The 12,435-nt window shown below is 42.3% G+C and overlaps 1 protein-coding gene across 3 annotated transcripts in view; it reads right to left on the bottom strand.

Annotated features, from left to right (window-relative positions):
* The window catches only part of FAM120A (family with sequence similarity 120A), a 104,110-nt gene extending 91,703 nt beyond the window's left edge, over positions 1–12,407 (bottom strand). For all 3 annotated transcript variants that reach the window (XM_029201504.1, XM_029201505.1, XM_029201506.1), the window contains exon 1: positions 11,914–12,407. In XM_029201504.1, coding sequence (XP_029057337.1) covers positions 11,914–12,387 — 474 coding nt within the window. In that variant the 5' untranslated portion in view covers positions 12,388–12,407. The remainder of the gene's footprint in view (positions 1–11,913) is intronic.
* Positions 12,408–12,435: the final 28 nt, after the last annotated feature.

Below are 12,435 nucleotides of genomic sequence, written 5' to 3'. Positions count from 1 at the left end.
GAAACACTATGAGTTGTCATAAAGAGATTTTCTGACACAAAGAAAAAAATATCATATGTGGTTTTTCTTTAGAATAATTTTACAGAGGCTCAGGGAATAATGTGACACGTCCTCCAACCAGCTACTAGCCTTAAAAGATATAAGTTAACCTGAACGTAAAAGGATAAGTCAACCTAAATTCTTTTGTTAAAAAAAAAAAAAATCAGGCTCTGACCTTTATCCAGCAGGATTCTAGACACTATGTATGAGGTGGGTAAAACTTACTCAGGCTACTTACTCCCTACTCAAGTCGAACTGAAGAGTGAGAACATGAAAGTCAATGCTAACTTGGTAGAAGATTTTCATTGTTGTTGTTTACTTTAAAAGAGCAATTTTAGTGTCATGACATACATTACCAATGTCTCTAAAAGTAAACCTCTCCTCCTCAAGAAATCTGTAATCATGGCTGAATAAACGTCTTACCTTATATAGCTCTTGGTTATTCTATAAGAATTGGTTGCAGTGGTCTTAAAAGCAAGGAAAAACAATTTCTTTTAAAATAAGGGAGTGGCACATGAAAAGATTCTCAACTTCATTAATCATAGGGAAATGTAAATCAAACCACAAGATACCATTTCACACCAATTAAGATGGCTACTAAAAAAAAAAACAGAAATAAGCAAGTGTTGGCGAGGATGTGGAAAAACTGGAACCCTCACACATTGCTGGTGGGAATGTAAAATGGTGTAGTTGCTGTGGAAAATGGTATAACAGTTCTCAAAATATAAAATCACCATATGATCCTGCAATTCCATTTCTGGGCATATACTCAAAAGAACTGAACGCAAGGATTCAAACAGATATTTGCACCCCCATCTTCATAGCAATATTATTCACGATAGCCAAAATGTAGAAGCAACCCAAGAGTCCACTGACAGATGAACAGATAAGCAAAATGTGGTCTATCCCACACAAGAAATTATTATGCACCCTTGAAAAGGCAGGAAATTCTGATACATACTACAACACGGATGAACCTCGAGGACATTATGCTCAGTGAAATAAACCAGTTACAAAAAGATAAATTCTGTGTGATTCCATTCATATGAGGTGCCTTAAGTAGTCAGATTCATAGAGACAAGAAAGTAAAATGGCGGCTGCCACAGGCTGGCAGAGAGGAATGGGGAGTTAGTGCTCAATGAGGACAGTTTCACTTTGGGAAGATGAGAAATTTCTGCAGATTGATGGTAGTGATGGCTGCATAGCAGTGTGAATGTGGTTTCGCATCCGCTGACATGGAGAGCCAACTGTACTCACCGTACTACACCATTTTACATCAGGGACTTGAGCATCCTTGGATTTTGGTATCTGAGGGGGCTCCTGGAATCAGTCCCCTGCATATACCTGAGTGAAGATTGTACTTAATTCTACTGAACTTAATTCCACTTAAAAATGGTTAAAATGGGCGGGCTTCCCTGGTGGCGCAATGGTCAAGAATCCGCCTGCCAATGCAGGGGACATGGATTCGAGCCCTGGTCCAGGAAGATCTCACATGCTTAGCTGTGGAGCAACTAAGCCCCTGAACCACAACTACTGAGCCTGTGCTCTAGAGCCCACAAGCCACAACGGCTATGCCCGCCCGCCCCAACTACTGAAGTCTGCACACCTAGGGCCCGTGCTCTGCAACAAGAGAAGGCACCACAGTGAGAAGCCTGCACAATGCAACGAAGAGCAGCCCCCGCTAGCCGCAACTAGAGAAAGCCCACACGCAGCAATGAAGACCAAACGCAGCCAAAAATAAAATAAATTAATAAAAAAATAAAAATAAGAAATGGTTAAAATGGTAAAACTTTTGTTATAGTTTATTACAATTAAAAAAATAAAGATAAAAATTATAATAATAAGAGGGTGGCACCCCGTCTCCCTGTTTTCTCAGAAATCCTAGGCACTTAGCTCCAAGATATAACTTCCTCCTTGTCAAAACAGAAGTTTTATTTTTCCTTTGGATAATGACATTAGCATATATGTAATGTATTATATCTGCCAGCCTACATAAAAGGGTGAGATTTCTTCTTTGCAATCTCTTTAGCAGGTTGCCTGTGATGCAACTGCAATCTGTTTCAATGCTTATTCAATAATAAAACTGTTTTCTTTCTCTGTTAAAAAATTAAATAAGAGAGTGAATGTCCTAAAAGAAATGCAAGTTAAACTTCATACATTTTTAAAATAAAAATAATAAAAGGAATGTTGAGGGCTTCCCTGGTGGCGCAGTGGTTGAGAGTCCGCCTGCCAATGCAGGGGACACGGGTTCGTGCCCCGGTCCAGGAAGATCCCACATGCCGTGGAGCGCTGCTAGGCCCGTGAGCCATGGCTGCTGAGCCTGCACTTCCAGAGCCTGTGCTCCACAACCGAAGAGGCCACAATACTGAGAGGCCCGCGTACCGCAAAAAAAAAAAAAAAAAAAAGGAATGTTGAACCAAGGGGGAAAGGGGTGAGGTGGGAGGAATTGGGAGACTGGGACTGACACATATACATTATTGATACTATGGATAAAATGGACAACTGATAGGAACATGCTATATAGCACAGGGAACTCACCTAGTGCACAGTGGTAACCTAAATGGGAGTGAAGTCCAAAAGGGAGGGGATATCTGTATGTTTGGCTGATTCATTTTGTTGTGCAGTGGAGGCTAACACAACATTGTAAAGCAACCATACTCCAATAAAAATTAATTTAAAAGAAAAAAGGAGTGTTGAAACACCAACATTATTTGTATTCAGTGTCTATTCAGCCTACTATATTAATCTCCTAATGATTCAGCTAACTCCAAGCAATAGTATTCTTTTTAAAAATCCAATTCCAAAATACATCAAAATTTAACTTTTGGAATTTAGAAAAATGAATCTCAGATTGATGCAATTTATTTCAAAATGGTGACACGTGCAAATTCTTTATTGAAATATTTAATGGCTCACATAGGTACAGGAGATTGAAAAACCATGGTGCCTGTGCTCATCCAAGCGGTCCAGGGAGGCCCTCCCAGTCTGGACTGGCTGGCACTCCTGCCCATGAAGATGAACAATACACTCCAGACCTATGAAAACTCAACCCTCCAGTAATACTCCTTCCAGTATATTTTCCTACACTAATTGGCAAAATACCAACAGGGTAGTTTCAGTTTTTCCAAAGAAATAAATTTATTCTAGAGACAAGCGGGAAATACCAAGTAACCGGGGTACAAAAGAATCACGTTTCTAGATCACAGATCCTTAATTACTGTAGATTTACCATCACCTTTGCAGATAAATCAGTGTGCCAAGTTCAACTCTATACTGGCCCTAAAATACCTAGAAACAATGTTTGATAGAGCCAGGTATAACAAGGGAGAAAAAAAAAGATGGCTAAGTGAAGCCAATTTCCCTAAGCAGTCACCCCTTTGATGTCTTCAGCACAGCTCCTAAATTAAGAAGCATAAAGGGCTTACTCAAAGATAAAGCCTCTGTGCCAGGTGGCCAAACTGAGACTACTTATCTGTGGAATTGACTAGACTCTGGGTTTGAACACAAACTTTCTACCATCTTTCTGCCATCACTGCCTTGCACAAGGTGACTAACTGGTGAGTCTGGAATTGATTTATTTGTCCATTTCTCAAATATATTTTGAACACGTACTACATGCCAATGTTCTAAGAGATGGATAACATAATGTTCTAAGAGGTGGTCATCCATCATAGGACTTACTTGCTAGAGAAAACATAAACATAAGTAAAAACTAATTCCAGCTATATAGAGACATTTGGAGAATTTTAGAATACTTCTATCTGAACTCTGATTCACTTACATCTAATTGTTCTATTTATAAAACTTTGTCTATAAATCCATTGGAAAACAAATCTAATTTTTCAATTCTAAAGTACTGCTTCTTTAAGGTGGGGGTGGAGAAAATGGGTGAAGTCTAAATGTACAAACTTCCAGTTACAGTTGACCCCTGAACAATGGGGAGGGAGGTGTTTAGGCAAACCAACCCTCCACGCAGTCAAAAATCTGTGTATAACTTTATAGTTAGTCCTCCATCCACGGTTCTGCATCCATGGACTCAACCAACCACAGATTGTAATATTTACTATTGACAAAAATCCACATATAAGTGGACCCACACTGCTCAAACACGTGTCATTCAAGGGTCATCTGTATAAAATAAATAAGTCATGTGGATGTAATGTACAGCATGGAGAGTGTAGTTAACACTGTATTGTATATTTGAAAGTTGCTAAGAGAGAGCTTAAAAATTCTCATAAGAAAAAAAAGTATAACTATGTATGGTGATAGATGTTAACTAGACTTAATGTGGTGATCATTTCACAATATATACATATATTGAATCATTATGCTGTACAGCTGAAGCTAATATAATGCTGTATGTCCACTATATCCCAATTTTAAAATAAAAGGAATTCCTCTTCATATTACATGGTATTTATTCCTACGGTCAATTTCTTACTAAGGCTGGAATGTGTAGTATGTTTTAATTAATTTCTTTCCATTGTATAAATTCTAATTGTATAAAACAAAATGAAGAGCAACGTGGGTCTAGAAATATATGAGAGAGAAGGTGTGTGTATGTACGTATCTTATTTAGAAAACTAAGCTATATTCTCTTTTTTTACTTATCTCCCTGGTATACTTAGAAATCTCTATTTCAAACATTTATATGGCTTTACTAAGGCCCAAAGCTTAGAATTCTTTGACTTGTTCACATCAGGATTTCCTAGCCTTGGCACTGGTGATATTTGGGAATGGATAATTCTTTACTGTGGGGCTGTCCTGTGCATTGTAGAATGTTTAGCAGCATCCCTGGCCCCTGCCTCTAGATGCCTGCAGCCAGTATGCCCTCATCTGTGACAATCAAAAATGTCTCTAGACCTTGACAAAATCACCAGCCCTCTAGCCCCTGTTGAGAATCACTGCTCTTCAGTGACTAAATAGATTGTCCTGTGGCATCAAAGAAAGTTCCAAACGTTGACATGGGAAAATGATGTAAACGAGCCCCCACCCCCACCCCCGCTTCCACTAGAGTAAACTCCTTAAAGGATTCCATTCTTTTCTGTTATATTCACTCCTCCACACCTGGCCAATAGCAGGCACTCAATGTTTGCTAAAGGGAGAATGAATCATCACTGGAAACCAGAGAAGAGAGAATAAGAAATTTAAAGAAAATAAATCGTACTTAATGGCCATTGACCCAGGTGTTGAAAGAAAATAATTAAATTGCCTATATAAATAGAACAAAGTAAATACATGATTAAAAAGTTGAATGCCTATACTAAACATAGGAAATACAGGAGGAGTAAAATTAGTCCCTGGCCTCAAGTAGCTTAGAGTTAGTGGGAGAGATACATATGAAGGTAGCTACAATAAAGCTTTTGAGATGGGCTTTGAGGTAGAACCAAAATTCTGGCAAGCGAAAGTGGGGTAGACAGAGGGAGACATCAGTAGAGTTGGGAAATGGACATTTCTTGGGGAAACAGTAAACAGTCTGGTTGGGAGCATTTTAAAAGTATAATAGAAGAATTCTGAAACTAAGGAAGGTAGAATGGATTCGGATTGCAGGAGGGTCTAAAAGCCTGAATAAGGAGTTTGGATTAATGGTTTTGTTGACAGTCGTTGCCAGGAGAATGACTCACCTGAGGACCCTGCAGGGTGCTCTGACATTGTGTGCAAGATGAGTTCCACTGTTGATACTAGGCACGGGGGCCTGGTCAGATCCAGAGGCAATTCTGACTACTATCCACAGTAAGACACAGTTTAATATAATGGTATTCACCCTTAATACATGTCTTGCATTCTACTTTTTATTCTATTTTATTCTGTGTGAATTTTTCTAAATGCTGATAAACACCCAATAATTTGGTTTCACAACCCACCAGACCTTTTCGGTAAACTTGGTGAGTTCACATGTTGAGAATACTAGAAATGAGGAACAGAAGTGTAAGTAAGAGACTGCTGGGCTAGAACTGATGTGTCATATTGCAGGGACTGGCAAGATGGAATGATAAAAATGCCAAAGATGACTCCAGGGTGGTAAGTGTAACTTTGAAATAGGTGACCATCAGGCTCAAACCAGTTAGGGCTAAAAGTGAAATCAGAACAGACTGGGAGAAGAGACAATTGTGGAAAGTGAAAGGAGAATGAAGGGTGTATCAGTAAAAGTCAGGCTCTAGGGCGGACATGCAGTTTGAAGTCTTAAAGGTGGTATCATTCTTCCTGCTAATTATAGGACACAAACCCTAGGGTAGCTAAAGTGAAATTACAATAGTCACTAGAGGTGACTAATCTGAGGTCAGATTAGAGAGAATAGTCAGTTTGTGTGTTGAATGGGATATGGGAGAAGTAATCTCTAAGTACATAAAACCAGCTGCTCAACTCTTTGAGAACAGTAAAAGGGTACACTGGAAACTGTCAGATGTTGAAAGAATATGTGCATAGTATTAACCTCAAAAGAGGTAAAAATAAGAGTATATAACAGAAAAGGTCCACAGAATTATGGCATTTATGGAAAGTCATATTTCAGTAACTCCAGGAAATGGAAGTGCTTTGATAATCAAAAAGGCCTCAACAATGCAATGTTGAAGGGAAGAGGCAATGGGCTTTGGTAAGTCTAACTTTAAACCTAAAAAATGGGTGATAATTGTTGATAAGTATCAGTGCTGAAGTCACAGATTGGTGGCTCAAGATCTGAATCTAGCCCGGAGTCCATTTTCCTTGGCTTAAAGGTGTTTTTTAAATGGAATAATTTCAAATAAAAATCTGGATTTCTGACTTTCTTGAAAAATCTGAAGGTCTGGCAACGTTGGCTCTATAGTCTTATAAGGCTTTTAAAATGTGCACACTCTTCAATCTACCAAGTTTGTGCGTGCATACCATTTGTAGGGGATAGATAAATCATACACTATGCGGGCATTAAAAAGAATTAGAACTGTAAGTATAGACATGAAAAGATTTTTTACATACTTACAAAAAAACAAATTGCTGAATAATGTAGTGATCGCATTAATGTTAAAAACTAAAACTATTTTGATAACATATGATATATAATATAAAATATACATAGGCAGCTGCTGTGGAAAATAGTACGGTGATTCCTCAAGAAATTAAATATAAAATTACCAAATGATCCAGCAATTCCACTCCTGGGTACATACCCCAATGAACTGAAAGCAGGGACTCCCAACAGATTTTTGTACACCCATATTCACAGCAGCACTATTCATTAGTCACGACAGCCAAAGGGGGAAGCAACCCAAGAATCCATAAACTAAATGTGGTCCATCCACAGAATAGAGTATTTTTCAGCCTTATAAGGGAAGGAAATTCTGACACAACATTACAATATGGATGAACCTTGAAGACATTATGGCTAAGAGAAATAAGCCAGTCACAAAACTGATACACTTGAAGAAAATAAATATTTTTAAATAAGTATTTTAAATGTATGGCTGGTTTGAGTTATAATGTGGTAAATTCTGAATTGTAAGTATTCCCTGATCAATTAGAGATCTTTAAGAATAACAGTATATTGCTAGTTTTCAGTGTCTCTTGGATAGAAACTGTGCTGCCTGGAAAAAGCAGCAGAGGCGTTTTGCTATCAGATCTGACCTGAGAGTGAACTGCAGGTAGGCACACCCCACAGCATTCTTACACAATGAAACTGAACTTTAACTTCAGCACACCACTTCCCTCTTGAAGAGGTTACTGGTTACTCGTCCCCAGACGTTGCTCAATCAGCAATCGCAATCCCGTTTCTTCCCACATTAACAAAACACTGAGGGCTAAGTGAGACAGCACTGTGAGAGATGACCTAGCATGGGACTGGCACCCTACAAAGTATACAAAGAAAGAGATCATCATCCCAAGATCTCAGGCCACAGCCTAATCTCACATTCTTCCAGTGACTTAAAACAGGAGCTCTGCTTTATGTAAGATCTGAGTAAATACCCCAGAGTACCGATTCAGGATAAGATTTCAAGGACTTCATTATAAACCTGCACACCAACACCACAAGTCTTGAGGCAGAAACATTTAGTAAAGCTCCAGGCATCTAATGCCACCAAGATTTTAAAATCAACATCAGTCCTCACCAAGTTTCAAAGGTTATGATGACTCAAGGCACACAAGAGGAAATGCTCCTAGTAACTAACAGAAGCCAAGTTCAGGCTGGGCAGTTTAATGACCTGAACAAAATTAGCTGATGTGTGGGCCAACTTCTAATGGTTAAAGAAATGCAATTATTACTTTAGCAAAGACATACTCTTCTAAGCCAAAGAAGATTTCTCTAAGCAAAGCTGACGGGAAATTAAGACTTTCTGCCAGTTTGCAGAACCCTGGAGATGGCCAATACGATGGTAGATTTTTATAAGAAAAATGCCTCATATGCCCAACATTATATATAGTGAGATGTTTGCATCAATTCCTTTGCCAATTTTTATTTAACCTTAAAAAAAAATACAAATATCATACAGTAAAATTAACTTTTATTTACTTTTGATGTACAGTTCTATGATTTTAAAACATGCTACCAGGGCTTCCCTGGTGGCGCAGTGGTTAAGAGTCCGCCTGCCGATGCAGGGGACACGGGTTCGTGCCCCGGTCCGGGAAGATCCCACATGCCGAGGAACGGCTGGGTCCGTGAGCCATGGCCGCTGAGCCTGCGCATCCGGAGCCTGTGCTCTGCAACGGGAGGGGCCCCAACAGTGAGAGGCCCGTGTACCACAAAAAAAAAAAAAAAAAAATGCTACCACCACTACCATCAGGTTACAGAACAGTTCCATCACCCCAAAAAGCTCCCTCCTGCTGTCCCTTTATATTCACACCCTCAGGCAACCACTCATTGGGTCCCCATCACTACAGCCTTATCTTCAAGAGAATGTCATATAAATAGAACCATACCTTTTGAGCCTGGCTTCTTTCACTCAACATGAAGCTATAAAGACTCATCCAAGTTGTATGTATCAGTAGTTTCTCCCTTTTTATTGCTAAGTAGTATTGCACAGTACCATAGCTTAACTATTCACCTATTAAAGAATATTTTGGTTGTTTCCAGTTTTGGCTATTATGAATAAAACTGCTATGAACATTCAAGTTCAGTTTTTGTGTGAATAATAGTTTCATTAGGAAAATACCCAGGAGTACAACTGCTGGACCACATGGTAAATGCATTTTATAAGAAACTAAGGGAGCTGTTTTTTAGGGTGGCGTGCCATCTTGCATTCCCACCAGCCATGTGGGACGATTCCAATTGCTCAGCATTCTTGCCAGCACTTGGCATTGCCAGAATTATTTATTTTAGCCATTCTAACAAGTATGTAGTGATATGCCATCATGGTTTTAATTCACTTAACCATTTAATGGGCATTTTTAAAAAACAGTACACTCCCTTCACTCCCTTAGAGAATGCTGAACATAAATTTTTCTGGCTCAAAATCATCCTCATAGAGTAAACCATACTGCCCTCAGGGGCTACTGAAGTACATAGGGTTGTTTTCTTTTTTCTAAGGAAGCCCCAGAATTATGTGTGTTTTTTATAGCTTTTTCTAACTTCTCCCTTGTGAAGTGTCACTTCCTTCTATTAATGGTGCGCCTGCCTGGCAGACTTTCCTCTGCACCCTTTTCTCAAGCTAAGTTTAGAAATAGATAACTAAGCTTATCAGAATTACATCTGAAAAGGAGAGGGCAGTCTACAAGGGAGAGAAGTTGATTCTTCAAGGAGGAAACAGAAAGCTTTTTTTTTCCTTTTTGGGTCACTATACCAAAGCTTCCTGACCTCTCATTTGGCTGCTGAGAAATTTTTAGTAGCTAGATTTCTTAGGCATTTTCCAAAAAGGTGAGGCTGCCAGTTAAGTGTCCACCAAGTAATTGAGTCTTTACTATATTAAACTGTAAAATTAACACTATATTGTGGTTCTATATCAGGAGTTAAAAGCTTATCTAAAGCAAAATAATTATAGACTCAATTATATCTTGAGTGCAGAAACCTAAGTGGAAGAAATGATCTTAAATCTACTTTCTTACTAACTTACACATTGGTCAAAATTCTGGGCATCCAGCAGGTAAGTGAGACATTTACAGGGGCACAAAGATAAATACCAAGAAATTTTACAATTAAAACAGAATTTAGCAGTTCTTTCAAAGGATACAGTGACTGTGTACAAACACTGACTCTAATCCTAAGTAAAATTTACGGTGTTCCTTTGAAAGCCACTTGACTAAGAAAGCACATTGTCTTTCCAGTAGTAGTTTCCATCTCTGAACAAGATAAAACTGTTAACACTCAGGGCATCTTCTGGAGGTGGATCACACCTGGGAGTCGGCACTGTCTTACTTCTCAGAGAGCCCAGGCTCCAGGGCAGAAAATGCCAGCAGCAGTCCCTGGCTCTCAGCCGAACTTCCCCAGGGACGCAGGCTAGGTCTCTGCCATACTCACAGACCAATCGCCGCTCTTCCAGCAGCCTCGACCCGCACACTTAGAAACCCTGTCGCCAATTGCAACAGGATCGGGGTGGGACTTCCGCTATCACTTTAGGCTTAACCACCACCATCTCAGCACAGGCAAGAGCAATCAGGAAGTTTGAATTTCACAAACTTTGGGAACAAGCACAGTTTCAAGCAGAAATAAAGGAATGACAAACACGTTGGAGGGCAGAGTGGCAAAAGTCAGAAAACCAAAACAGCCTCCCTAAAAATTTTAAACAAAGAACAATCAAAAAGGAAGCAATCAAAACTCAAGTCAAAGGTCATTGATTTGCATGTTATCTCTGCCGTGGCTGCTAGGTCCTCAAGCACTCCTTGGCCTGGGTTCAGGAAGGAGACCTCTGCCAAAAGGACAGCAGAATGCCGGACAGTCAAAGCTCTGATTACCTGAGTGCACAGCCCAAAGTGGTGGAGTCCTCACTGTGCAGAGAGAAATAAATCCTGGAAACTCTGATTCACATTCTCTTTGCCCTGACTCTGAACTACTCTCTTCACTTCAGATACACAGAACCAAAGACTTTTTCACGTAGACTCTAAGTCACAGAACTGACAAAATTTCAGCATGTCAAAATTTATGATTCTTTGAAATCTAACACACACGAAAATCCGACAATTTCTCTAAAAACTGTCATCTTCCAGGGAACCTGGACCCAGCCCTGCGTTCTCAAGAAGAGGCTAACTCCACAGGCCTTGCCCAGGTCACTGCCCCCAGCTGAGCCGGGGTGACAGCAGTAGGCAAACCTTCCATCCACCCTCAGTGGCTGGAGACCCCTTTCTGTCGCCATCTAGCCCACTTGCTCCCCCAAAAAACCTGTTGCTGTTCAAGCCCTGCTAAAGGAAAACCAGCGTCTCATAAAAGTTCAGGTTAGTAATCTACCTGCTTCAAAGAGTGGAGGAATACTCCGGATCTCAGCGATGGTGGCACTGCACCCTCCAAGCCTGCAGCTATCCGCTGGTCTTAAGGTTCTCGGACGGCCTGGAGCAGCCGAAGTCCCCAGACCCCGGGCACTCGCAGCCGCCGGCCGGGCTCCAGGCCGCGCGTCCATTTTGCAGCAGTTCAGACCGGGAGGGGAGAGGCGCCTGCAGTCCCCCGGACCAGACCCCGAACCCTGCCCAGCTCCAACTTCAGATCCCGACCCGCTCGGACCCCAGACCCTAACCCCGGCCCAAGCCCGCACCCCAGACCCCGACTCAGGCCCAGACCTCTGGCCCGCTCCTTCTCTGTTACCCCAAACTCCAGTCCAACCCCGACCTCGGACTCCAGATCCCGACCCACCCTGACTCTGAATTCGAGCGACTCCGGCCCCACGCCCACGCAGACCCCGGCCCAGCCCCGGCCTCAAACCCCGCCCCCGGCCCCCAGGCCCACGCGGACCCCGGCCAGCCTGCCCGCCCGGCGGGCCGCACCTTGACGTGGAAGCGGATGAGCGCCAGGCGGATGCAGTGCGCCATGCAGACGGGTGGCAGGAACCAGACCTTGGGCGGCGGGGTGCCCTTGTTCTGGACATGGCTGACGATCTGCTGCGCCGTCTGGCGCTCGTTGCCCTGCCGCTTGACCCACTCGTGCAGCCGCGCCTTCTCGAGCGCGCCGTTGAAGAAGACGAAGAGCTCGATGTTGCCGCCGAAGCAGGCCTTGGCTAGCGCGGCCAGGTAGCCGAGCATGTGGTTCCACTGGCCGCCGCTCACCCAGTCGGTGTAGAAGCCGCCGTAGAGGCGATGCAGGCAGTTGTCGGCGTCCACCAGCAGGCGCAGCGGCGTGTGCGGGGGCCGCTGCCGCCCGCCGCCCACCAGGCTGCCCCGGGCCAGCTTCTGCAGCTCCACCGGCACCACGGCGCTCGGGCAGTGCTTCTCGATGTAGTCCTGGAAGCCCTGCACGCCCATGGCGGCGGCGGCGGCGGCGGCGGGCGCGGGGCGGCGGGGCGGCGGGGC

Source organism: Monodon monoceros, unplaced genomic scaffold (genome assembly GCF_005190385.1).
Source record: "Monodon monoceros isolate NGI ecotype Baffin Bay Population unplaced genomic scaffold, NGI_Narwhal_1 Super_Scaffold_5, whole genome shotgun sequence".
Taxonomy (NCBI): domain Eukaryota; kingdom Metazoa; phylum Chordata; class Mammalia; order Artiodactyla; family Monodontidae; genus Monodon; species Monodon monoceros.
Note: the sequence above shows the minus strand (reverse complement) of the source record. Positions and strands in the feature narration are given on the sequence as shown.